General features: G+C 44.3%; 1 protein-coding gene across 2 annotated transcripts; it reads left to right on the top strand.

The window, feature by feature from the left end:
* Nucleotides 1–7,591: 7,591 nt before the first annotated feature.
* On the top strand, nt 7,592–26,178 carry SLC25A33 (solute carrier family 25 member 33). Of its 2 annotated transcripts, XR_013958167.1 has the most exons (8): nt 7,592–7,710; nt 16,527–16,706; nt 20,661–20,738; nt 22,074–22,174; nt 23,274–23,340; nt 24,655–24,938; nt 25,591–25,943; nt 26,067–26,178. XR_013958167.1 is itself a non-coding variant. In XM_080631071.1 (7 exons), exons 1-7 carry the CDS (start codon nt 7,661–7,663, stop codon nt 25,791–25,793), a joined length of 963 nt encoding a protein of 320 aa, XP_080487197.1. In that variant the 5' UTR covers nt 7,592–7,660; the 3' UTR covers nt 25,794–26,089. The 2 variants fall into 2 exon arrangements, 1 of the variants encoding a protein (XP_080487197.1); XM_080631071.1 differs by having other exon boundaries at nt 25,591–26,089.
* Nucleotides 26,179–27,124: the final 946 nt, after the last annotated feature.

Here is a 27,124-nt window from a genome sequence, read left to right as displayed (position 1 = left end):
AGGATCTCTGCTCACCCACTGCATTTCAGTAATGCTGGCTCTTGGGAAAAGGCTCTCATGGGCTCCTGGTACTTTACAGATCCCAGGAATTTCATGTATCCTTTAGAGGGAAAACTACTGAGGTGTCTCAGCATTATGCTACAGGCCATCCTTGTCCACATGCCCACAGTGTGAAGGAACCAGGATTTTCTGCTGTTCACAGCAGAAGCAGAGCTGGTCTCCCTCAGTCAATGGCTGGCACATCTCTCAGTCAGTACTGAGCCAGGCTGTCCCCCAACAACCAAGGACTCTTAGGGCCCTCAGTCATTCCTTACAACTGATTACACCTCCTATTCTTCTACAGAGAAAAACCAGAAGCCTAAATTCTTGGCCTCAGTGGCATCCTCTTACCACAACCCCTGAATCCAGTTCTATGTTAGTGTGGAAAACCACTCTTTCCCAGTTTCGATTTTATGCAGTTTTGCGTTCTCTAGAATGCCCTTCTTGTTGCTGTGCTGACAGCCTCCTGCTCCCAGTGGTGGGCCAGCCCTGCAGCAGTTGCATGACACAGGATTTAAAATGGTAGCTGCTTCTTGGTGTCTTGGCCTTGAAAGTGGAACTAAGCCTATTTAGCAATGACAAGGTGTGTAGTAACAGAGGCCAAGTCTTGTAACAAACCAGGCCCTCCACGTGTAGCATCTGAGCACCGCTGACCAGGAAGTAGTATATGTTAGAACAGACAACTGCTGACCTTTGAGCAAGGCAGTCTCTGCCCTGGCCTCCTCTCTGCTTGCTCATTTTGTACCTCTTGTCTTTATGCTTCTGCTTCCCACATGTAAACCAGGAGGAGTCGATAATCGCTCCCTGCAGAATGAGACAGAAGGAATTCAAGTTATGTGTGTAAACTTTACAGCCTTTAGGATGTTCATTAAATCACTCACAGGAGGGCTCTCAATAAAACTCTGCTGACAGAAGAGCCAGGTGAGGTGGCTCCTTGCTATGTGTGTAAAAATACAGCTATGTCCTGCATGTTCCTACACCCTGGACTTTGGTTACTCCTTCAGACATACACTTCTCTCAGGGCTCCTCCCTTATTCTGAGCAATGACCTCAGCCATTCTTAGGGCAGCTGAGCACTGTCAGTGTCTTCATCACCACCAGAGAGATTTCTTTGATGATGCTCCTGGCAGGGATGAACTTTGGGCAGGAGAACAGAGCTTCGCATGTGTGTCAGCCTCCACACACAGCCGCTTAGTGCAGGCTTCTAGATTCCTTTCACCAGGTGCTTTGGCTGCTCTAAGCTCAGAGCGTCTGTTGTTTGCAGGAAAGAAACATAACTCTTCATGCTCTTGCTTGACTGTGGTGCTGGTTTTAATTTGAATGCCAGAAAATAGCTGAGCTGCAGGCACCTATCTGTTGTGTTGGACTCTTTTACCAACATTTCAGCTAGCTCAGGACTTGAGACAGAAGTGTTACAGAAATGTCAGACCCAGCTCCAGCTGCAGTCAGTGGAAAAAGAGTAACTGACTTCAGTAGGAGCTGGATTGGGACCTAAAACAGTGAGTGCAGTGGTGCTGCAATGTCTTTCATCTCCAAGTTGCTGGGTGAAATCCAGACTACACTGGTAATGGTTGGGAAGCTGCCAGCCGCTAATGATGTGGAACAAGTTGGTGAGTCCTTGCTCCAGTTTGTAGGAAGCCACCAGACAAAACAAGTCCCAGGAATAGCCAGCTCAACCCCTTCCTGGTTGGGTTCACGCTGTACTGGCAAGGGAGTAATTTAGGAACTTCCCCTGATGTGGCTCCTGTGGTGTCTGATCTGTGGAGGCCACAGTGCTTCTGTGAACATTTATCCTCATGAAATTCCCTGGAAATCCTCAACATGCTATGCAAACAGTGTCTGGAACATAGAGCTTTCCAAATCTGGCCCACTGTCCTGGTGCTTTTATACACTCACAGCATAACCACGAGACCTGTCTTTCTCTTTGATTTCCCTGCCTGTAGCTGCATCCCCTGGACTCAATACATACACTCTGCAGTGCTCACTCTTGCAGGTCCTATAGGTGACGTGCACTGTGTGACAGAAGAGCAGGCATGTCATAGTGTAGGGTACCCCAAGAGCTCAAATTCAAAGGATGGCTGAAGCAAGAAAGAGATTGACTTTCTAACAGTATACCACTGGGCACGTGAAGCAGTGTCGGAGGTTGGACAGTCAGTGTTTTTCCCAGTTTGAGATCAAGACTGGAAATGGATGAGGAAGGAGAGGCAGCCCCCTGCACCGACCAATGTACAGCTGTTAGTACAAGCAAGCATACCTCCTCGTTCCACCTGGCTGAGGGAAATGAAAATAAAGGTGATGACAGCCAGGAAACAGGTAATACTTTTTCTGTCTGGCTCAAGTGAGGTGCTCCAACAGTGCCGATGGCTTTGTTTGCCAGGGCTTCAGAAACAGTCAGCAATACCTGAGCTTTTTAGAACTGATCTCCCCTTTGAGATGTGTTTTGTGAAGAGGAAGCCACAAGACAGAGTATCTTCAAAGTGTCCAGGGAGGATGATAGGCCTATATAGACAAAACTGGACAGAGAACATGTGCAGGATCTGTTAAAGATCAGACTTTATATGCCCAATTCCTCACTGCAGGAAAGCAGCTCTGCTTCTAACAGTGCTCTTACAGTGCTCTCTGCTGGGGAATGAGAGGTAGAGGCAAGCCTCGCTGCAAGTAGCCTTTAGTCTAGAAGGCAGATGACCATCACAGGCTAAGTAATGATGTACAAATTCAGCTTCTGCATTGCTCCAGAAAATGTATACAACGTCCTCTGGCCCATCAGTACGAACCAGTGTTGGTACTGATGGGCCAGAGGACGTTGTGTACATTCTGCTCCAGAAGTGAGTTTCTACCCAATGCGTAAATGTCTGGAGCCAGTGACCTGTTGCTGTTCTGTTGCCGTGACAGTGGTCCCCAGGCAAACAGGCCTGTCATGCAGCTTGGAGTACATTCAGGCTGCTCTGTCAAGACACCCAGCTGGAAACACCTATAACGGACTCCTTAGTGAGCTTGGCAAGAAAGATTAGAGTCTTTCACTGCTTCCACTCTGCTGCTGACAATGGTATATAGTGGAAAAGGTAATTCTCCCTGCAAAAATAGAAAGCCATATCTTGTTGATCACCTAGCACAGGCCCTGCCAACCTCGGATTTGGTGATGGAAAAGCACTTTTATCCCCTCAATGTACGTAATTATTTCAGAATGGTGACCTGATGGAGAAAACTCAACACCTTCCTGTGCTCCCAGGGGTACTTCCACCAGAGGGCACTGCGGCAGACCTTCCCGTTCAGAACCGCCTCTAGTACAGATGAGCTTTCAGCTGAAAAGGTACAGTTTTAATCAAAATCTTGGTTCCAACCGATATGGTTTTATGTTATGGCAGAGTCCTCCCGTTTCATTAGTATTCTTTAGAGGCAGTGCTGACCACAAATAGCCTATAGCTACTTTACTGACATTGTATAAACTCTCACTAGCTTGCAACTTGCTCCTGAACATTCTTAGTGGGGATAAATTGGGATATGTGGTCTTATACCCTACAGCAAATAGCGAACTAAACAGAAGTGTTCATAGTTAGACTTGATATTTGCCTAAACAACCTACATGAGCTGCTGCAATGTATTGAATTTAACTGAAATCTATGAACATTTAAATTGCTCTGCTGGGCTGTAGGTGTGATGACTGAGGAGTCAGTTCTGTCAGTTCTGCTGCCTGCAGCAAGACATCCCCTAAGTTGCTTGCATGTAAATGATGAGAGCTCAAATACCAAACTTCAGTGGCTGCTACATGTCTGTTTGGCAGTACCAAGGGCATAAAGTGAGTGAAGATGCTTCTGTAAGAGCTGAGTAGTTGAAGAAGTCACCAGAGGCCCAGTAAATGTCACACAGGGGGTGGACAGGGGGGTGCAGACCTGCAGTCTGCCCTTATGGCTATTTTCTATTGCTGCACATCTTTGCCTTTGTGAGGGGCCACTGCATGCAGAGTGTACACTAGGCCAAAGATCCAAACGGCATGAAGTTCGCTGACCTTCATCTGTCCTGCCTCCGCAGAGCCCACATGGAAACAGAGAAAGCAGAAATCACACCGTACAGCTTTAGCACTGAAAGCTGTAACACAACCTCCCTCCTACACACATAACCCTGCCATGCCAGTCAGTGAACCGGCTCCAAATAGCCTCGTTTAAAAACAACAGCTCTGGACACATCCTTCCCGGGTCTCCTCTCACAGGCAGTGCTGCTTCAATCCCTTGTGCAGAGGCTTTTCTGGGAAGCCGTTTGATGAGTGGCTGCCTGGAGCCTACGCCTCCCGCACACCCTACTCTGGCTGAGGGCCTGGCGCTTCCCTCCTGCCTGGCAGCAGCTCTTGTTCCTCACAGCAGAGCCCACTGCAGTGACCAACTGGCAGCTGCAGGACATCCTTCAGTGTGCACAGCATAAGGAGAGCAAAGGAACGGCAACAGAATAAAACAAACCAAGGGAAAGGACACCCATCCCATGTGCCCAGTCTGAACGACCCTATATGCTCCAGTTAAATTGGGTTTTCCCTCCTCGTTTGTGCCGAGAAGGCACAGCCTCTTCTCTTCTCATTCACCCTTGCAATAGCAACTTCCTATCCTTTTTCATCCAGCTTGCACAACTCTGGCCTGTCAGGATCAGCTTCCCTCACATCTTTGTGCCCTAAACCAGCTGACCAATATCTTTCCTGCTTAAACATCTCACCTTCTTTCTTGCCCTCTCATGTCACAGTCACCCCATGCGCTGTTGGCCAGGAAGGCCAATTCTGTCATCCTTCCCTCTGCCCCCTGCTTGAAGCAGATCTTCTTTGGTCACTCAGGTCAAGCTTCTTGTTTCCACACTGTAAAGGACAGCTGGGCACCTCTCCAGGTAACACAAACCCATCTGATCAAGGAAATGTTTTCCTTAGTTTGCTGATGGGCTAGAAACAGCCTCCTCCTGCTGCATCTCGTGTTGGGTTTGTGCATGTTGTTGCACTGTGAGAGGCTGCTTTGCCTCTGTGGAACTGGGAGCATAAAGACTGAGCCTTGAAACTGGGTTCGATGTAAGGGCAGCTTTTCTTTGGACACATGGGAAAACACATGGCTAAGCCCCATTGAACTGTGTGTGTGTATGTGTGACAGGGCTCTGTGTGTGTGGATACAGAAGGCTTGTAGTCCTTTTGTTGTGCATTTGTAGTTCATGTATGTGTGTAAATGAGAATCTTTGGCCCAGCTTTCACTGTGTGTGTATTTGTATTAATGAGAATTCTTACAGATTTGCAATGTGCCACTGTTGTGTTCAGCTGAAGCCCTGGTAAAGGGGTCTCTCCAGCCAGTTTGGTTGTGCTGATGTTATCAGGTGATGTAGATGTGTTTTCTCAATGTTTATACCTACCTGGAAGTTTTTATCATTGTGATAAGGTGGATATGTTTTTTGGCTGGTTAGAGGCACTATAAACAAGGTGGGCCTCCAAAGATCACACGGTGGTGGAATCAATACCTCAAGCAAACAAAAGAGTTAATAGAGTCATCTCCATCCTGACAGCCCTGCAATGGTACCAGCTTCTGAGTCACCTCCTCTCCAGACTTTTTCATTCTTAGATTCATTTGCATGACCTGATGGGATTACACTTTAAAGCAAACTCTTCCTTTATCTCACCACTAGACACTCCCAGCATCCTTGATGTATTTAACAATGAGCAAATCCATGTTGCTACCAGGATCTCTGGTACATATTCTCGTATCATTACACGTTGCTCATATCATTAATTTTACAGAATCTCGATGACAGTGTGGTGTCCTCAACATTCCAGGATGTGTGGGGACCAGGTAATCAGAACTATAACTTTGCCTCAGATCCTATTTGCAACAATGCTGATTTTCTTTGTTTCAGCTACCTCTGTAGATGAGGGATCCCATCACCCTTGTCCACTAGACTGATTCTGCTTCAGCCACCACACATGATCACTTAGAGGCAACAGTTCTTTATAGCACCATCACCTCAGAAAGAAACAGAAAGGTCTAGAAGGACTGTGCTTTGAGACTGAGGACCCACGACAGGCACATCCAAACAGCATGACTGTAGTGTAGACCCAGGTATGGCTTCATCCCTTGGTTTTTACCCTCAAGCCATTTGTTCCTCTGAGTAGGCTGAAGTCCAAATGCTGGAAATGTGCACAATCAGTTTTCAAGCTCCAGCACCTGGCAGCATTAGGACAGAGAAGTTTGGTTCGTGCCATAAGGCAGGAGTAAAGTTCATGTGTGGCTGTGAATTGAAGCTAGGAGGCTGTTTGTTCAAGCTTGTTGTCAAGGACAATAGAAAACATGGAAAGTATGCAGACCTAGAGTCCTCTTGTAGATTTTAATGTTTTCCTCAGGACTCTGTCATGTTGAAAGGCAGACATCTGTAAATGTCCTGCCTGTGCAATTAACCCACAGCATGTAAATTGATGGCATCTATGCTACAGATGAGTGTAAATCACTGCACTGGGCTGAACATCTTCCACTGCCTTTAGGGGAGTGTAAGTTTTAAAAGCCTCCTGTCATGTGTCCCTGCAGTGCAAACACTTCTATGGGTCACTGTTGAGCATCCTCTGAGATCACTTACCCAGCAGTGCAGATGTCTGAGCTTTCCCCCAGGGCATTCAAAGGACTCTGAATATGTAAACAGCACTTCTGATACTTTTTTCTGTTGGATTAGTCAAATAACTGAGATATTTCCTCTGTGCTTAGTATTAATATAAAAACAGAAGAGCCATCTGCATAAACGAGCTTGACATTTTTGGAATCCCTGGGGAGCAGGGAAGGAGGAGGACTATTTCCATACCGCTCGCTGGATGCCCCCATTCAGCTGTGCCACAGCGCATGCTACAAACACAGCATGGTTTCCAAATGTTTCCATGTGTCCATGTCATTGGCCCATTTGGCACATCTATGCTCTTCGTGCAGCGGCTTAGTTTAAATCAGCTGCCAACCACCCCATGTGGGAATCAAGAGCACGTTGTAAAAGGAGGTTTTATCTGCAGTGAGATGTTGCTGCCACAGCAGATGGGATTTACAGTGGTGGAGCTGCGCCTCCTACCACAAATGGCCAACTTGAGCTTCCCCTGTGCCAGTTTACATCCATCCCTGAGGGCAGGCGTACACCCAGAAACATCGGCCTAAAGCAAAGAGGGGAGATTGAGAAGCTGTGGCTGCCCCATCCCTGGCAGTGTTCAAGGCCAGGCTGGGCACAGGGGCTTGGAGCAACCTGCTCTAGTGGAAGGTGTCCCTGCCCGCGGAACGGAAGGAGCTTTAATGCCCGCAGCGGCTGTCGCTGCTCTGTGGTGCCCAGTCACACCACAGCCTGCTGTGTATTCTGAAGAGACCGTGCCTCACAACGCCATCTTGTCTGTCACTGCAGGACCCGAGGGGCTCAACCGGCAGCTCCCCGGCCACAGCGGGACCCTTATCGGTTCCCCTGCGCACACAGCTCCCTCCCCCCGCGCCGCTCCCCGCCCGGCTCCCCTGTGGCACAGAGCCGCTAGGGGCGCGGCCGCCCGCGGTGACGTCAGGCGCAGCCGTTTGACGCATCACGTGCGCGCCGGGGCCCGGTCTCCGTCTGCAGCTGCCGCCGGCGGAGCCGGAGCGTGAGCCGGCAGCAGCAGCATGGCGGGCGCCCAGCAGGAGAACACGCTGCTGCACCTCTTCGCCGGGGGGTGAGTGAGCCCGCCGCGGCGGAGGGACGGGCCAGGCTGAGCGCGGGGTCCCGTCCGCCGAGGGAGGCCCCACGGAGAGGGACGCGGTGCCCCGCGGGCGGCGGCTCACCGCCGGCGTGCCCGGCCGCTGCCTGTGCTGAGGGGCGGCCTGGCGGTGGAGGCGCCTGCGGCGCGGCCGCCCTCCTCTCACCTCCCGGCCCCGCGGCCCAGGGGCCGGTAGCAGGGAAACGGGCTGTGGTGGCCGAGCGCAGCCCGCGCTTCTTCGCTGTCCCCCTCAGGAGCCTGTGCGCCCTCAGAACACCTCAGGGAGCGCGGGGCTTTCTCCTTGTGCCCGTGCAGAGGAGCCGGACAAGCGGTGCCCTTCCATAATTAGCAAATACATCCTTAGCAAGCCAGGCAGGAAGGGCAAGAAAAGATCATGGTGTGACTTGAGGTCATTGCTGGGCAGTCGCTCGGGCTGCTCTGACATTTAGCTATATATAATTACCAAATCTTACAGAGCTACCCAGTGGTGTTCAATGAAACACTTTAAGTCCAGATCCTGAAATAAGCAGGAGCTGAGGGTTATCATTCAAAAAGTGTTGTCCAAACAGAAGGCTGTCTGCGTTTTGTTATCTTGATCTTGTGAAGGAACGTATTTGTGCAACACTTCAATAAGCTCTGTGTAGGTGATAGTTAATAGTGGAGGTGCTGAATAGCGGGGGCTGTGCAACTGCCTGATACATGTAATTATATTGAAAGGCAAGTACTCCAAAAAAGGGAAAGGAGTGGGGGGGATAAGAGAGTTCGAGAAGGTCCTGGTACCACGGAGCAGGTGACCTGGCCAGGCCACTCCTTATCAGTTCTTGCAAGGCCTTGTAAACTTCTTATTTTTGTTGTGTTAAAAGCTTAACCCACCCCAACCCACAAACCACCAACCAAAACCCCTCCCAAAGCGCCTTCAGAATTAACTTGTTAGGGTAAATTTAAGAGTAATCCAGTAATACCATTTTAAGATGTAAATTAACGATTTAAAAATCACCGTTATGCAGATAGGAAGTGCTGGTTTTGGTGTTTGTGCTTCTGTCATCAGAAATCTTCTTTTATTTTAATACTTTATTAATGGCTTCAACTATCTTGTAGAATATCTTGGAGTGCTTGTCAGCGGAGAAGAGTTAGGAAGCCAACATGAAATCTGTTGTTAGTTTCAGTCTGTTTAATAGTAGACTGTTGTTTCCTATTGCTAAACAGGAGACTTCAGTCTCCTCTGACATATCCCTGGAGCAGCAAGTTCATTTAATAGAATATTAAACCCAACAGAGACACTGCGCTTCTTCTGCTGACTTGAATAGGTGTTAAATCCTCTCTTACCCTTGCCTTGCCCACTTGCATTGGCACAGTACCTGGAGCCTGGGACAGAAATCGGGCTTGAACATACGCATGCAGCTTGTTTGAATAGCAACAATGCTTATCGAGAGCTCTGGGTGTCCTCACATAGCTCATCAGACTATAAATAAATAGGAATTTGAAACTCATCAGTATTTTAATCTAGCACTGAGTGATCAGCATCTTCCTTACTCATTTAATGTATCCTCCACATTCTCTAAGAATGCCAGTAAACATTTTCTGCTGCAGGCCCAGGACGTCACTGGTTCTGATCTGGCTTTGAGGGTGCATGGAGGAAAGAATGGAAAATCAGCAGGGACTATCCTCCTGGCCACTCTGGTATGATGAGATTGTTCTGTTTCTAAAGCAGCAATGGAAATACAGCACAGAGGAAAAAGATGGCCTTTTAGGGTACACAGGCCTTTAAAGGTTCATTGCTGGACCCAATTCTTGTTCTGCATATCTTGTTATTTAAAGGCACGCTTATCTTGCTGTGGTGTTACAGAAAGGAAAATGAGACAGCAAATTTAGTCTTCATGCACCAGCTGATGTTCAAGTGTTTGGTCCACCACATACCCACCCACCCAAGCATCCAAACAATTGATTTCAGAGCAGTTCCCTGTTCAAGACCATCAATTTCCATATCCTGTGTGTGCATATTTCTACTAATGCCAGTATCTCTGCTTTTCAAGCGAGGAATACACGTTTCATGGGGCTTGCTGGATGGAACAAGAAATTGAAAATGATTTTTGAGCTGTTACCAAGATATTAAACACATTTCTGTACAAGTAAGAAATGTAGGGGATAGGTGATGTGTTTGGAGGGATGCTGGACCAGCCAGCTGATAGGCAAGCTAGAAACCCAGACTGTAGCAGATGTGAAGCTCAGTGCCATGTCTGCCTTATTAACTTCTATTTTGAGTAGCAGCAGTGGTAACGGATGTCTGCTCAATAAAATCTGATTAAGGGAGCTCGGCTGTGATAACATTTTGCTACATCTCTTAGATCCTCAAAGGAATTCTAGAAAGAATTGTTAGTGTGTTAGTGCTTGGCTAATAGTCTCTGTGGAGGTCCTTCCACAGTCCTTCAAATACCTTTACACTGTATTTCAGAGAGGTCTTCCATAATAACTGGGTTGTATTGTGACTTCAAGCTGTTTGCAGAACCAGGGCCTTGAATAAAATTACCCCTCCAGCAGAAGAAAGTGCTGGAAGGTCAGAATACTTTCTAAGTTGTGCAAGATGCTAATCTTTGTTGAATTGTAAAGCAAGAGCAACTCATGCACTTGGAAGAACTTTGATAGAGACATTATTGGGGTAGCTATGGGGGAATCTATGAAGGTGAGGATGGGGTGCAGTGTCAGCTTAAGAAGATCTAATACAGTGTCTGTGTACAAGAAAGGCAGCCCCAGATAATGAGAATAGAAGTGTTTACTGCGTCAGATGCCAGGAGTGATGAAATGCACTGGAATACTCAGAAGTGTTCTCCAGTTGTTGAAAGAGATGGCTTCCATTAGCTGATTAGGCAGGCAGACTCACTGGCTTCCTTTTGTTTCTCTTAGTTCCTTTTAAGGCTTACAATAGGAACAGCAAACCAAAGGGGCTTGGCATTTTGGTGGGAACATGACTCTGAGGGCAGGGAAGACTTCAGAAGGAACAAAACCATCCATGCCTAAGTTGCGCAACAGATGTGAGCATGTTTACAAGTCTGTGTCCCTGCTTCCCTGCTGAAGTCAGTGCAGTTGTTGCTTATTTTTGTTTGGAAAAAACTTTGGACTAGGCTGCAGCGGAGGTTACTCTGTGTTCTCTTCCCAGGTGAAGTAATACTGATTACTACAGGGATTTCCTAAGAACCTGTATTCAGAGGCTGCAGTGCCCTTCATAGAACTGGCAAAGAGCAAAAACTGGGAACAAATTTTATCTTCATTTCATATAGATACAGTGTGGTATGAGTTCTGTAGCAGTTTGAACCAAATTGGGGGGCTCTTTGAATAAAATCATGTTTGTGACTTTTTCTGTCTTGATATTGAGGCCTAAGACCATAATTCCCATGCTCTTATGGCTCTGAAAAGCAACCTTAGATACCAGACCTTGCTTGAGCCACCTGTAAAAGAGTTGGAAGCATACTTTAGGAAGATGAGTGACATCAGGCTGCTTTGAATTGAGGTGACATCCATCTCCATGGGCACAGGTTGTCTCAGTCACATTGAGAAGTGTTTGATGCACTGGGTTGCTGAGAGCCTTGTTTAAAATGTTGAATTTGACCTGAGTGTCTAGTACAGGTCACAGAACTAATGCAAAGTTACTCCCTGAATTAGTAACCAAATGAGTTGTGGGGAGGAGGACTGGAACACTGCTCCCACGCATGTTAATTGTTAAGCGATGTGCTAATGCTGACAGGTAATTTGGGAAATGATGTTTCTGTTCATAAACTGGAGGGAGACAGTCTTCACCTGAAGTACGTGTCTGCTCTACTGTGTGTGCTCCAGGACAGCTAGAGGGGATGATGAGATCGACTGTTTTCCAGCCCTCTGCCTAGTTTAGGTTCTCTGGTGCAGAAGGTAATTCACTAGCTGCGTATCAGCTCAAGGAACACAGTAGGTGCCTACAGGAATATCTGTACCTGGTGATAACATTATTATCTGGAAACTTACTGAATGCTTAACAACTCAAAATTAAGGCATGAGGAACAGTCTGTATTGGTTTAGTACTTAGTTTCCTTATGGCATCTGAGTATGCAGCAGCTTGTTTTGTTCCCAGTCTTGACAATGCAGTAATGAAATAATCAAAGCTAGAATCTGCTTTGCTGTTTGTTGTGCTGGAGCACGTGGCATGTTTTAGAACAACAGAATGAAATTCCTATTGCAAATACAGTCTGGTTTAAAACTTGTCACACTTGCTGTGAATATACTGCTCACTTTGGGATTTAGGCTTATCTGCCTTCATGGCCATGACTCTGTGTCAGCAACCAGAAGAGCAAATAATGCTCTGCACTGTTAGTGCGGTGGTTGAGCTGTATCCCTGGCTGTGCCACTGAATTCAGTGGGACAGAGTCTTACAGATGTGTTTGAGGAGCTCTACAGGCTTCTGAATCTATCAGAGACCAGTCAATAGTACCAGATGATTTCCCAAGGTGGATTTTCACCTTTAAAGCAGTATGTGGTGCCATCCATGAAGAGTGAATGAACACATACTTCCCAGTGTGGTTCTTAAAGCGGCTCATTAAACACAGTTGTCAGACTATTTGCCCTAATGCTTCTCTTCAAATGTTTCACTTGAATCCTGTCAAAAATTCACTGTTGAATGTTAAGTGTAGTTGCTTCCGTTGGGAAGGAAAAGGCGATTTCAAATGCTCGCACAGCCAAATGTGTCAGGCTGGGTTCTAAGTCACAATTGCTCTCACCAAGCAGTTCATCACTCTTGCTTATGGCCTTGGTAAGGTCAGTGGTGCTCTACTGAAGATCTGGTTTTGCTGCTCTGCAGAACTCCTTTTTACATTCAGCACTGTGTTGTTACTTGGTTTAAGGATATCACAGGTGATGAAATCCAGGACAGATGAAGTCATTAAGAATCTTAATTAAGATTCTTGCCATCTATATTAATTGCCCTAATGGGTGCTGAGAGTTTATTTCAAATGCCAGTCATTGGTTCATTGGGGTAGACTTTGTCAAGATAGAAAGCTGGCAGCAAGGGGAAAATGGGAATTGGATTCTGACATTTGCATCCTTGGCATGTTTTTTAAAGTGTTTCTTTTTATGGAAGTAAATATTTTTCCTGCAGCTGTTAAATTACAGTATGTTGTGTATCTCCATAGACACAAAATATGTTTCATTAGTCTCAGACCAAGAGTTTCCTTAGTTCCTTTGTCTGGACATCACAAAGCAGAGAAGTGTATTTTTCTGCTGTAATGGTGATACATGCCTGACCCATCGTGTAGTTAGAGGGGCATTCAAAGCCTGAAGTACAAATACTGTGTTTCTGGCATTAAGTGACAGGCCAAAGCAGACGAATTGTTGGGGGTCTCACATTGAAGAAATCTTTGTATCTACAATGCAGAGCATAACTGGAAACCTCTTGTGCCCTATTGAAGATACCTTGCCTTAGTGTTTTGTTTCTAGGGATGCTTCTATCCTTTGACTAAGGACGGATTTAGACATTGTTTGGGGTTTTTGCAAGAGGATAATGCAGTGAGCACTGCAGCGAGATAATGCAGTGAGCACTGCTTAAACAGGTCTGGAACTGGAGTTCTGCACTGATGCATCAGAAAAACCCAAGAGACTCAAACCATTATGAAAGGTTTGGAGGATTTGCTTTGGTTGCAGCATAAGATTTTCCCAAATCAAATTTTTCTGCTGCATATCCATGGCCTGAACTTTACAGGGTTCATGGCTGTTTATGTAGCTGAGGAAAGCTGCTTGTTTCTCCTTGCTTCCCAGAGGTAGGTATCTGGAACACCCTACAAAGTGTTTCTTTTATGCGCAGTGTGTTACTTTTCATCCATCTTTACAGGGAATAGAGCAACACCAGGGTATGATGCATAGAATTCCCATCTGGAGGAAGATCAGCTCATCTGAAAAAACTGCCCAGTACATCAAAGTCCTTACTTGAACTATCTGCTGCGTGTTTGTATTTGGGACATAATTTATGCACCCTGCTGATATTCTGCCTATTGCTCTGTTAGAGAGTGCTTTGTTATGAAATGTCACACTGAAAGCATAAACTCTGAGTTGTCAAAACTCGTGATGCAGATATTAACTCATTGTGTTGAATAGCAGAGGGTTGCATATGCATCACCAGAAGTACTTAAATAGTAAAGGCTGCATAAATGAACTGGATTATCAGACTAAAAGGATGAAAGGGAAGGAGTGGGCTAGGAAGGCAAGAAGAAACAGCAGATGGAGTTTTAGTGTCCTGAATGTATGAATTGTTTCTGTGAAGGTACTGTTTCAGTGTTCATAAATGTGAAATAAATGAGGGCTGAAGACAGTACACAGTAGTGCAGCATTGGTAGAGAAATGTGTTGGGAATGTAGGCAATCAGATTCGCTTTATGGAGTTGTCACAGACTTACAATTTCTCTTGAGTATGCTGATTTGTCAGGGGTTAATTGTACAGACTTGTGTCTCTATTGGATATACATAGCAAGAAGTGTGGCAGTGGGATCTGCAAGAGGGTTCCTCAAAACACTCCCTGCCCTGTGTTCCCTGAGCTGTGGGAACGGGAGAGGTTTTACTGGAGAATCCATTCCTGACCTGTTTTTTTTTCCCCCGAGATCTAATTTCAGAGAAATGGAAGCAACATGAGATGCATCTGACAAAACAAAGGAGAAACTGAAGCGATGCCCTCCTGAGTAGTATTGACACAGCAGAAGGCTGGTGTCCAAGCCCCGCTTCGGTACACAAAATAATCAGAGTTCTATACAAACTAATCAGAGGCCTGGTAAGGTTTCTGTGGACACTGTCATTTTTGAGCCAAGTGACACAACTCCAGCTGCTGTGTACCTAGTTCCATGAACAACTTTGTGATTTAATTCAGTGGTCATATGTAAGTGGTTTAAAAGGGATGAAGGCAAAGCTCTTTCTTACGGTTGGATATATAGATGGTCCTTAGTTTAGGCTTTTTCCCCTTTCGGCAGGGAAGAGAAAGAAGCAACAACTTAGAGAAAAAACTCATTGCAGCATGCTGTTAAATCATATTGCTGGTCTCTTGAAAACAGTTTCTTCTGTTGCACGTGTTTGCATCAGAGAAACATAGTGTTTGGGATCATGTCCCTGGACAGACTCTTGTAGAACATGAAAACCATAGTGAGGAGATTGTATTCCCCAGCCATGTGGCCTGGGTGTCCTTTTGAACCTTACAAAGAACCTCAGTGTTTGTGGTTGTACAGCCAGGGTGGGCAGGCTTCAGGGGTTTGGCAACGAATGGTTACTGTCTGATGTAAGACAGACTGTTTCAACAAGCAAAATAAGCTGTACCAGATAAAGCATTTATAAACTAGGATGTACCCACAGCCTGGATTTTTCTGCTATTCTTTTAATTGTCCTTTTCCTTGTGGTTAAAAAAAGATCCTCTGAGTAAAATAGTTCATGTATATATGGGGCTTTAGACAATATGCATTAGTACCTTTATTTATAGCCTTTTGTGGAGCTCTGTTCCTAAATCAGTGCATGCAGGCTTCTCCAGACTCTAGCAAGCAATGCTGCTTTTTTATGTGCAAGACAAATGATAGGGTTTTGGTTTTAATTAAATTTCCTTTTCATGGAAAACTACTTAAATTACAATTTCACACTCATATTTCAAATGAGTTCAGTTGTTGACTCATGGTGGTTTAGAAGGAAAATTGGAAACACAGGTTTTTAAAGGGATCACATGCTTTGATACCTGTGCAAGCAAAGAAACTATTTCCTAATCAATGGGTTCAGTTGTAGTAGCTGAAATCTTTAGTTAAGTCTTCCTAAAGCCCAAGCTGTCCTACTAATAATGTTTAGAATTGTACCTTTTAGCCAGCCTCAGCATCATGTTTAATCGTGAAGTTGGACAGAAGGGACAGTCAGTTACCGGAGAGGAGCAGCAGCAGGAGGAGGAATACTTTGACCAGTCACTTTCCAGATCACTGATGAAAATGACAATTAGGACTCATGCACCTTCTATTCTTGGTCCAGTGTGCTTTTTCTGAGGCTTAGTCAGATGATGAACTGGTATATCAAGATGAATACATGCTGATTGTAGACTCATTTATTTCTCATATCATTTTGCATATGTATGAGTATGTATAATATTGCTGTTATCAGACTATGGGAATTCTGTTCTTTAGTAGCCTTTCTGTCCTGTGATTCTGTTTTCCCACCATCCTTGCAGCTTCCTTCCCTCACCACCCCCAAAAAGTTGATGTCCATTGTTTTTCAGAGGGCTTAGCTTAGTGTACTTAAGATATTTCTCTAGGCAGCTCTTTAAATCATAAGTACTGAAATGGGAAGAATTGTATTGCTGTGTTTTCAGTCTATAGTGTCCTAATCCTCAGTGGCTTGTTCTCGTCTGCCAGCTTCCTGCTTCCCATAAAAAAGAGTCCATCTAAGGGCATGTCTGTTTTAGGACAACTTGTGAAATATGGATGCCCCTAAGTTTTTACAGGTAGAATTCCAAGTCCTGGCCGAACATGCAACCAGCAGATGGTCAGAAAGGATTCTTTGTTAGTATCATCTGGGTATCCTCTTTGTGTTTACTAACCTCATCACTGCACATGATCATGGTAACAGTTTCTCAGCCTTCTCTTCCCTCCCTCGGGGCTTGGGAACAGTCACCTTTGCCTACTGCCCTGCTTCCTAATAATTTATCCACAATGCAGAGCAACTGCAGACAGATCTTCAGGTTTTAGTCATACTCCATGCTGTGTTTTGACATATCTGTGCAGCTGTTTTCCTTGACTTTGTCTTCTGTTTAATTGTGTTTTCCAGATGCGGAGGAACAGTTGGTGCCATCTTTACCTGTCCGTTAGAGGTAATAAAGACTCGGCTCCAATCTTCAAAGCTAGCTTTCCGGGCTGTCTACTACCCACAAGTCCAGCTGGGGACCATCAGTGGTGAAGGAATGGTCAGGCCAACATCTGTATCACCTGGGCTCTTTAATGTTCTCAAGTGAGTACCGCTCCTCCTCTCATTCAGTGCTGCTTGACAGCAGTGAGCTGAGTTCCAGTTCCTCTGTGCAAACACTGAATGCAAATTTTGCTCCAGACTTGCACTGAAAGGATTTATGTCAGTTGGATTTCTGCCTTCAGCAGTAGAAAGATGAATTACTCTTAAAAAAACACGTGCATATTCAGGACTCCTGAGTGTGTGTTTGAACTTCCACAGAAATTTGCTTCCATCACTTCAAAACTTTCCAAAATAAATGGATTTGAATAAGTGCCTGGAGGGATTTGTTTTTAAGTTGTCTGCTCACATTAAGGCTTTTTGGCAAGTAGGAGTTTGTACGGATCAATACACAGGACATACTGGGAACTCTTGATAAGCCCTTGCTTGAGGGAACTATCACAGAAAATACTCCGGAGGAAAGGGTCTTCTCTTTTTCAATACTGGGAAGTGTTGTCTTTATCTCTTATCGGGAATAATCATGTTTGCAGTCTCCTTTGAGCACCAAAACAGGTAATCCTTACTAGCTGGGGCCAGTTCTTGGCAAATGGTTGAAGGCCTGAATAAGCCATATATTCTGTATGTTTTCTTTTTCCCGGAGCCATTCCCAGTCTGCTTTAAGTAGCTAGTAGAGATACTTGTGCTGTTGCTGCCCATGCTGTTTACCTGTTTGATGGAGGAAAGCTTTAATTCCTGTCTTGAAGTGTTCTCTCTTTGGAGCATCATATAAAAGCTGTATCCTTCACCAGCATTGTACCAAGGTTTTTGATTCTCTGCACGTAGTGATGCATGTCAGCCCCCATCTCTCTCTGCATCTGGCCCTGCTTTGAGCGTGAGGCTGAATCAGATGACCTCCAGAATTCAATGTTCCCATACATTTTGAGTTACGCTTGTCTGCACTCTGGTGTGGATGATCTGTAACTGAAATTTATGGGAGTAGCAGAAGGACACTGCAAAAGCAGTCTCACTGAAATAGAATGTCTAATGGGGTCTTGGAAGCTGGGGTCATTTCCTCAGCAATAGCTGCCTTATTGAGCTCTCCTCTGCTATTAGATACTGTCTTTGCCAATTATTATGCATCAGTCCTTTCTCACCTGTATTACATATGATCTCTGTTAAAAGCCTTCTGTGTGGTTCAGACTGCAGCAGTTGATGCTCCAGCTGTTCTCTTTTCAGATGTGCATTCATAAAGAAGAGGAAATGAGCAATCTTCTAGCTTAAAACTGCTGAAGAGTTTTACCAGCAGCTCTGAAGTCCACATCTCTAGTGCTGCATTTCATATCAAAGCACCATGAACTCACTTTTCAGGTCTCATGCAAATGGACTGAGTTGATTTGAATCACTGGGCACCCCAGGGTGATGCTGAGAGGTCCTGTTTAGATCAGGTAGCTGAAATGCCAAGGAAAATCATGACTAGCAGAGCAAGCTGAATGGTTTTACGTAAGGCCAGCAGCTTGGCAGGCTGCCTGGGGAGAAGCTGCGCAGTTATATAACAGCAGAGTGCTAATTCACATTCTCTGCAGAGCTGTCTGGCTAGAGTCATTCAGGGACTTGAGTTTCTATATTGTAAACAGTGCTGCTTTCCCCTGCCAAACATTGCTTTGTCTATTCAGAGGTGAGTCTAGAACAATTCGTGACTGAAAATAGTGCCAGTTGATTTTGATTTTTCATCTCCTTTCCCTTGCTATTATTTCACCTTGCAGCATTGGACTGTAGGCAGCTGTAACTAAAGGAAGTGAAAACTTCAAGGCACAAAGCTCTTAATTCATCCCCTGGGCCCATCTTTTTCTGGGGTTGTCTTTTTTTCTTTAAGGGAGAGAGGAAATGGTGTAAAATTGGAGCAGCCTTTTAATATAGTTATTAATAAGCTCATTAAATTTGATTACTATGATCTTGACTTCATTTAACTTCAGGAATTACTCAGCTGTCTGTATCACCAAGTTTTCCACCTGCTTAATTCAGAGGATTAAGAAGTGAGGTAAAATAGTGATGCTTTCGTTCCCTTGCAGGCAGCATCTATGAAGAACAGATAATGTTATTGATCATGATCTTTCTACTAAAATATAAACGTATGAAGAAAGAAGGGACGTTAGATCCCTTGCTTTTACTTTTCTATCCCTTTCTTAATCCTGGGTATGCATGCATTGCCAAACTGGATATGACTTGGTCCTTCTGGTTTGGGAAAATTATGTGGCTAAAAGAAGCAGCAATTAGAGCCCTACATATAAAATTGCTCTGTAAGAGTTAAAGGTGTTGAGTATGAAAGCCCCTTAACTGCTGTAAATAGCAAGTAGGTAGGTACTCAGGAGGGCAGGTTAAGCCTGCTGCTGAGCAGAAAGCACTCCACAAGGACACGCTGTTTTTGTCTAATCCACTTAAGATTCTGATGAGTTACCCCAGCTGGAATCTGCAGTCGTGACTGTTAAGTGACAAAGAACAAGTAGTTGGTGGATCTCTGTCTCCGTGGAGACACTCAGCCCTGAAGTTTACACAGCAAGTTCAACTCTGCTGCAGAAAAAGGGTTTCAGAGGCTCCTGTATCATCATCTGTATTATGAGCTTGGTGCTGGAATCTCATGGAGAATGTTCTCAACAGTGCTAATGATCTAGAAAGTTCCAGCAGGTGTATGTGAACTTCCCCTGGAGCCTGGTGTTACCTGGATTTCCTTGCATGGGTTTCATATGGTGAGTTCAGCTTAGAGAGGTGCTGTCTAGCAGATTGTGCTTTGAAATCCTGGTGACTGTTGGACTGTGCTTGGCTTTCACTGGTTAATACTTAGCTGTTGACTAGTGTTGAGCTGTTGGTTTAGTCCTTGTAAATATGCCTGCTGGTAGTAGTACAAGAAATTGGTAAGATAAGTCTTTTTTAATGAGGCACTCCAGCAAGGTGTTGTAGAGAACTTGGCAGCTGCTGGGGAAGCTGTCCATTCAGTTTATCTTCTTCACAGAAGTCCTAGCCCACTGTGCCTTCCACGATGCAAGGGGACATGGATGGAAATGGCTTTTGCAGAGCTGCAGAAAAGCATCATTTGGTCATCATCTTGCTTTAGACCTGAGCATGAGGATGCTGGAGAGGGAGTCTTCATCAGGGACTGTAGTGATAGGACAAGAGGTGATGGGTTTAAACTAAAACAGAGGAAGTTCAGGTTAGATACAAGGAAGAAGTTCTTTACCGTGAGGGTGCTGAGGCACTGGAACAAGTTGCCCAAAGAAGTGGTAAATGCTCCATCCCTGGCAGTGTCCAAGGCCAGGTTGGGCAGAGCCTTGGGCAACAGGGACTAGGGTGAGGTGTCCCTGCCCATGGCAGGTGGTTGGAACTGGATCATCTTAAGGTTCTTTCCAAACCATTCTATGATTCTATGGGCTCCAGTCCTGACAGTGATTCACAGCAGTACCTCTGTACCTGGAGTTTACTTTGGAAAAATGATAGGAACTCTTTTGAATGCCCTCAAAACTAGATACTCTGAGCTACCTGGGGAAGTAGTAGCTTCTACTAGCTTGTAGTAGGGTTGCCACATTCAACTTTCACTCTGGGTTAAAGACTCATCACTTAGATAATTGTGAAGGGGGAAAAGGATTTATCTTTTTGTGTGTCTTTATACAGGAAGCAAACTGTTGAATTTCTTAGATACAGAGTATGCTAAAAATATTCCTTGTTCATCACTCAACTGTTACTAGATTCTCCATGAAACTAATTCAATTCCTGACAGCTTCTGAAGAAAGGAAATTGTAACCTGGTGCCATATGACAACCTTTTGCCTGTAATGCTGAAGTTTTGTGGTGTAGTAGCTTTTATTCAGCAGTGTATAATTGTGCTGATAAGTATATTATATAGCTTAAAAGCTAATAGCTTCACAATTAATACTCATTGCTTATGTACAGTTCTTTCGACTGAACAGAACAAGAAGTATAATTTTTAACCCAAATACTTTTGTTTTTCTCTGTTTGTTTTTATTTTAAGGTCAATTCTGGAAAAGGAAGGACCAAGGTCACTCTTCCGAGGGCTGGGTCCAAACTTGGTTGGGGTTGCACCATCAAGGTAAATAGTTAAACTGTTGCTAAAAGCCACCTTTAAGATACTAACCCAAATGTTGCTGTGCATTTCAGAATACAAGGTCATGAAGTTCTCCCATCTGTAAACTGAGATTTGTGCCTCTATCTGGGCACTGTACTACCAAAAATTATACATCTGCTTTACAGTTGTGTAACACTGAAAGGTGCAGACTGAACAAGGCACTTCAATTCCTAGTCAGTGCAAGAGCCACGTATGATATGCTTGAGGAAAGAAGAGGAAGCAGAGCAGAAAAGTCTTTAGGATTAGTATTAGTGTTTTTCTAATGTGATCTGCTACTTCTGTGCAAATACATAAAGGAGTTGCCAAACACTGAGCAGGAGCTGGATGCCAGGGGAGAAGAGGTACCCATCTGGTCCTGGATTGCCTAAATTGATTCTTCTCAGATCAAAAACTGCAGCTGAGGGGGAAAGATTTGCGTTGTCCACTTCTTGGCAGGGTGAAGATCTTCATGCCTAGCAAATGCTAGAACTGGTTAGCAGTCAGGAAATTGGCAGCTCTTTACTGCTTGAGCTTGAACCAGTTAAAAAGGAGCTTGAAGAGTGGTGTACTCCCTGTTTGGCCTTCTGCCTAGTAGGTAGGATGTTCCCCCCCGGAAGTAGGAATCCTGTTTCTGCACAGGGATCTGAAATCAGGTCTGCCTACTTCTTTATGCAGCTCATGCTGTTGTTTGTGTTCCTTCATATTCTTCCGTAAGATTGGAATAAGGTGCTTTATGGAAATTCCCAAGTTGGAGTCAGCATTATCTACCTTTTCTAGCAGTTCAAGGAGGTGTGATCTGAACACACTTGGTTCAGACAGCTTCTTACTCATATGGACTGCTGCATTTCAGCTGAGCTCCCTGTGTTCCTCAGCATTATGTAGGGATTTGAGAGGTGTAAAACTTTTTCAGTGCAGGGTTAAGTGTTTAAAACACAAAGTGCTGCACGGATTTATGGAAAACATAGGCTCCAGGTGGGAAAGGAACATTCCCAAGTTTACAAACTGTGTTTAATGCCAGAGCTGGTGTAGGTATCCAATCTAACTTGCTTTATCTGCAAGACCCATCTCAGAGTTGGTGTGAAAGTAAAATATTGCTACCCTATGGGTGTCAAGTCAGGTGGTGGCACTGTAGTGTAAGAATAAAAAACCCAAACCAACAACAACCCTGAGTCCTTGCAAGAAGCAGTCATGTGGAGTCCTCTCTGGAGAGAAAACCTTGTATTGTGAGGGGAAGAATAGTAATGTGTCTGCTTTGACATTGTGTGCATTACATGCCTTTTCTTCACTCTGTTACTTGTTTCTTTTTCTTCTTTCCCACAGAGCTGTCTATTTTGCGTGCTACTCCAAAGCTAAAGAACAATTTAATGGCATTTTTGTGCCCAACAGCAATGTTGTGCACATCTGTTCTGCAGGTTCTGCAGGTATGTATTTGTAATCCCTCTTCATATGGTCTGCAGCAATACCCCAGTGTCCGGGAGGGGCAATATCTGCATTGCCTCCGAGGTGCACCTTAATTCTTTAAAGTATTTATTGCAAGCTGTTGTTGCTACAAGACTTCTTACATCCCTCTCAATAGTTAGGAAACAAATAGAATGAAGTATAAGGTGAGGATTGAACTTTGAGTCTGTACAGGGCGGAGGCTAACACACCAGTCTTGGCTTCCAGCTCTGCATAGTTGTGGTATATGGATGAGTACAGAGGTCAGTATGTGGTGCATTCTGAACATGTACACTTGGTGTGAGGTTGTATATGCCAGAAAACAGGAGTTTGCTGGCTCCTGACTTACTTTGCCCACAGAAGAACTGTTTTCCTGTTCAACACTTTGAAATATTTCTAGATGGTTGTTCACTAACTTGGAATGATCTGTTTTCCAGCTGTGATGCTGTGCTAATGTGTCTAACTATAAGACAGAAATAGTAGACACCAGCAAACTTTGATACTGTTTTAGCCATATTGTTTTAGGACGTTGTATTTTTCCTACCAGGATGGGAAAATAGTTTGTTCCTGTTGGAAAAATACTGCAGAAAAGCTCCACTAGTTCAAGGGTCACTCACCCAAGTGACCATTAAAAACAGTCTTTCCCAGTTCATTAGGATTGGGTTCTGTTACTGAGGTGGCTCAATGGCACCATCTAGAGCCATGGGGAAAACAAAATGCTAATACATGCATGTGTTCCCCACAGGTTTCCTTTTATCTGCCATTCTAAAACCCAGTCAATAAGTAAGGGATCATGTCTGCAGCAGTCTTTAGAACATGAAGTACATACTAAAGTAGGAGCAAAAAGGAAGAATCCTTTGAGAAATTCCAAGGGCATTAGTCATTGCCTCCTGAAGTTTAACATGAGACGGTTCTTTGGCAAGGGAGAGGTTGTAAACTACTTACCTGCATGTCTTTTGAAACATCTAGATAGAGCTGGTAACTAGAACTGTCACACTACACAGTGTGTGAAGTTCATGTTTGCCATGGCAATACACTGGCCTGGATTTAACTGTACTTCTGGTGTTCTTGTCTCTTTTTCAGCCTTTATCACAAATTCCCTCATGAATCCTATATGGATGGTGAAAACCAGAATGCAACTTGAAAGGAAGTAAGTAACTGATGGAGGGAGATTGGATGCCACTGAGTGGCTAAGGGAGCCTCTGGAAAACTGAACTTCCATGGTTTTATTCGTGGCTCTTTGTACTTTGATAGATCTTGCCTGGTGGTTTCCCTGACTTGCAATTCCACCTTTCAAGCCACCATGCTTTTGCCTGGTGAAACTAAAGGTTAAGGTTCTGTGTGTCCTACTTCAGATTGATGCACTGTTACTATTGAGAAGGCTGTGGAAGTTGCCTTGAGTGCTAAGTTAGGTTCAGTTTCTGGTTTCACTGTAAATCTTAAGTAAAGTTGGGCATAACATTATTTTTTCTCTCAGATTCCTGCTTACAGAGTCCTCTGTACTTCAGGGGTTGATGCTAAGGATAAATAGATCAAGGGTTGAAATGGTTTGATACGGCAGTAACAGAGGCTATGGAAAGGTCAGCATTGCTCACATGGCAGGCTGAGTGTGAGGTTGCAGGCTGTCCCATTTGGCAACCTCAGTTGTACTGATCCTAGATCACACAGACTATGTGTTACGGCAGCAATCCAAGGTTCCTGGTACATGGCTGTAAACAGGAAGGTGATGTTTTTAAACTGTAATGAAGCCCCATAAGTTACATAAAACATTCTAGAGGCAATAAGAATCTGTTGCAGTGGTTTACTGTTCTTCCTTCAGCACTGCATTGCCATTAACAGTACCTCCGGGAGACAGAGGGACTTTGACAGTAATCTTTTAGCTGAGTGATTCACAGTCACTGGTGGATATTGAAGCAATGAGGGACTGTGCCAATAACGTGACTGCTTGAAATGGAAGTTCCTGCAAGGACATGCTTAGGTCAAATGAGAAGGATCCTTTAAGGCACCACAACTTATAAATAATTTATATGACTTAATTCCAGAACTTCACAGGGTGGCACCTCTGAACTGAGTGCTGCCTCGTAAAGTAAAGGATCATTTCTCATGTAGGAGGCCTCTGTGGCTTGGCCTGCTGAAGGTGGCTTTAAATGGAATTCTCAGTTTAACACAAAGCAGTGTCTCTCCAGTGCTTATTGTCTTTTAAAACATTGGTGTGAAGTGTGACAAACTGGATAGAGCTGAGCTGAAAGAATTATTACATGCACTGGTGAATAAGCAGAGCCAAGTGTGCACTGTTAACATGATAGTCCTGCTCTGTGCAGCTTTCCTAGAAGATTTTTGCAGTCAAACTTATTAAGAAGCATTTGTATAGTTATAAGACCTATTAAAAGATATGGGCTTTTTAACTATAACATTAATTCTTTTGCTGGGCTCACGATATGCTTTGTTCTGTTTTGTTTTTTAGAGTCAGGGGTTCAAAACCAATGAATGCTTTGCAGTGTGCTAGATATGTTTACCAGACAGAAGGTGTCCGCGGCTTTTATAGGGGCCTGACTGCTTCCTATGCTGGGATTTCTGAGACCATTATCTGCTTTGCTATTTATGAAAGTTTGAAAAAGCACTTAAAGGAAGTGCAGCTGCCCCCTTCTCCTCCTAACGGGACTGAAAGGAACTCAACCAACTTCTTTGGACTGATGTTTGCTGCTGCTGTTTCCAAGGGCTGTGCTTCTTGTATTGCTTATCCACATGGTATGTTAACTTTTCCCTTTATGAATCCAGTAGAGCAGCTGTTGCCTGTAATCCAAGACAAATGATGGGGCTTAGGGCTGTAAAATTCTTAGTCGTTTGAATGGCGAAATGGATGTTACAGTGGCGTGTGCATATACATTGGCATGTTCAGTACTGGGCCCACCATTAGGTGGTGATTGGGAATTCCTATTTTAAAGCAACACCAAAAAGTGCCAAAAAGAAACCGAATGCCTGATGCTTCTGTTCTCACTCATAGCAGTACTGATCTAGCTGAGTACTCACAGCCTCTGGGATTCTGTGATCAAGTGGTGAGAAACACTTGTGGGCTGTGCAGTGCTATTCTTTTTGGATAGATGTGAATGTAATCATGGTTCCATAGAAAGAGCAATATTGATGTATCAGTGAAGCATTTAGTTTAGTAGTAGCTTGAATGAGCAAATAATCTGTTTACTCCACATGAAAGGGAACTCATCTTTAACTTTGCTTCTTCCAAATGTGTACAGGATTCCATGGCGGAAAGTACTGGCAGGCAATTGGTACAGAGAGGTTTTCATGTCCTTGGCTTTTGCGTGTGCTTTCATGGTGATGGGATGTTTCTCAATTGGAAGGTTGAAGTCTTGTTAACTTTGGGCTCTGTTTTACTTTCCTGCAGAGGTCATACGGACACGGCTGCGAGAAGAAGGCACTAAGTACAAGACCTTCATTCAGACGGCACGTCTGGTAGCACGTGAAGAAGGCTATTCTGCCTTCTATAGAGGACTCTCTGCCCAGCTCATCCGGCAGATACCAAACACAGCCATTGTGTTGTCCACCTATGAGTTAATTGTGTATCTGTTAGAAGACCGTGCAAAGTAGCAGAGCCAAGACTCCCGTTACAGACTGTAGACCAATTTCTTCATTGAACAAATAGTCCTTAAGAGACTGATGCAGGTGGCAGTGCTGGTGGAAGAACAAGTCTGTGACCACCTGCTGGATACTTCCTTTTGGATTCATGCTTTCTGAAAGGTCTTGAGTCATTAATGTTAACAGTTAATGATAACTTTTTTTAACTTAATGATAGTTAACTGTTACTAAATTAAATTACACTATTTAATTTAAATATATATTTGTCCTTTTCCTTAAGCACAGCCATATGTGGTCAAGGAGTGTACCTCATCAAGTGATCTCTTGGACTGGTGTTCATTAAAACTGTATTAAAACAGGAGAAGAACTGGTTTGGAAATGCGCAACTCTGTTGTCTTCCCACTGGAGTCATGTCACTTTAGCACTGTAATAGCCTAATGCCCAAACAAGTTTGAGAGTTCTTCTGGGATATCCAAGGTGCATCATTTGTTGCTGTGTGAGCGTCCTGGAGTGTTCAAGCAGGACATTCATAGTATGTTTATCTGCTTTGAGGGTATGAGATATGCACACCAGAATCTCTTAGGAAAACCATGTGTACTAGCAATACTGCTGGAATATGATTGTGGGAGGCTTTTAGTAAAAAATGAATTACAGTGCTGTGTGCACCACTGCATTTGGGATACGTGCTTATGGTAGTGTGTGGGAATGGATCTGTCATGACTTGGCTTGCAGACCTTGCTTTTGTGAAAGACTGAGAGTGTAAGGACAGTCTGTGGCTGTGGCCTGGCTGCCCTGCGGAAGGCAAGTCCATGAGATTCAGTAACTTGGTTGTGTACCCTGACCTCAGCTTTTTAGTACTATGGGGCTTTTTTGTGTGACATTTTCCTTATATTTAGATACTAGGGCTCTGGAGATTGGAAGAGAGGATAAGATGAGATTTGTAATACTATATTATAAATGCAGTTCTGGATTCTGCTTTACAATATGATAAATATGTTCCTCTTGATCTGATGTCTTCGTAGAGCAGTGCTTCTGATGGGCACAAGATGCTGTGTTATCTCATGGACAGGTCACTGGAGTTAACACCAAAAAAATCCACATGTAAACAGTTTCTTTATGTTATTACTTGATTTACTTACTGAAGGAAATAAGGATTTGCCAGCTCAGTGCATCTTGTTGACAGTTCTCATGTTTCATATAGGTAAGATATCTGCCTTCCCCTTCAAAGACACCATATCCAAGGGGTATTCTTCAACAGTAATCATGGTACAGTCCTAACTATCAGTTATAAATCAAATACCCTGCATAGTCATTTCATAAATATTGGAGTATGCTTTTAACTT

The sequence above is a fragment of the Psittacula echo genome (assembly GCF_963264785.1).
Source record: "Psittacula echo genome assembly, chromosome: 17".
NCBI lineage: Eukaryota > Metazoa > Chordata > Aves > Psittaciformes > Psittacidae > Psittacula > Psittacula echo.
Note: the sequence above shows the minus strand (reverse complement) of the source record. Positions and strands in the feature narration are given on the sequence as shown.

What these genes read in the sequence shown, in the direction of transcription:
- SLC25A33 (XM_080631071.1), top strand. Translation starts at nt 7,661, where the DNA reads ATGGCGGGCGCCCAGCAGGAGAACACGCTGCTGCACCTCTTCGCCGGG. An exon ending in CTGTTCTGCAGGTTCTGCAG is followed by an intron (nt 22,175 to 23,273) that starts GTATGTATTTGT and finishes TCTCTTTTTCAG; the next exon opens with CCTTTATCACAAATTCCCTC. An exon ending in AGAATGCAACTTGAAAGGAA is followed by an intron (nt 23,341 to 24,654) that starts GTAAGTAACTGA and finishes TTTGTTTTTTAG; the next exon opens with AGTCAGGGGTTCAAAACCAA.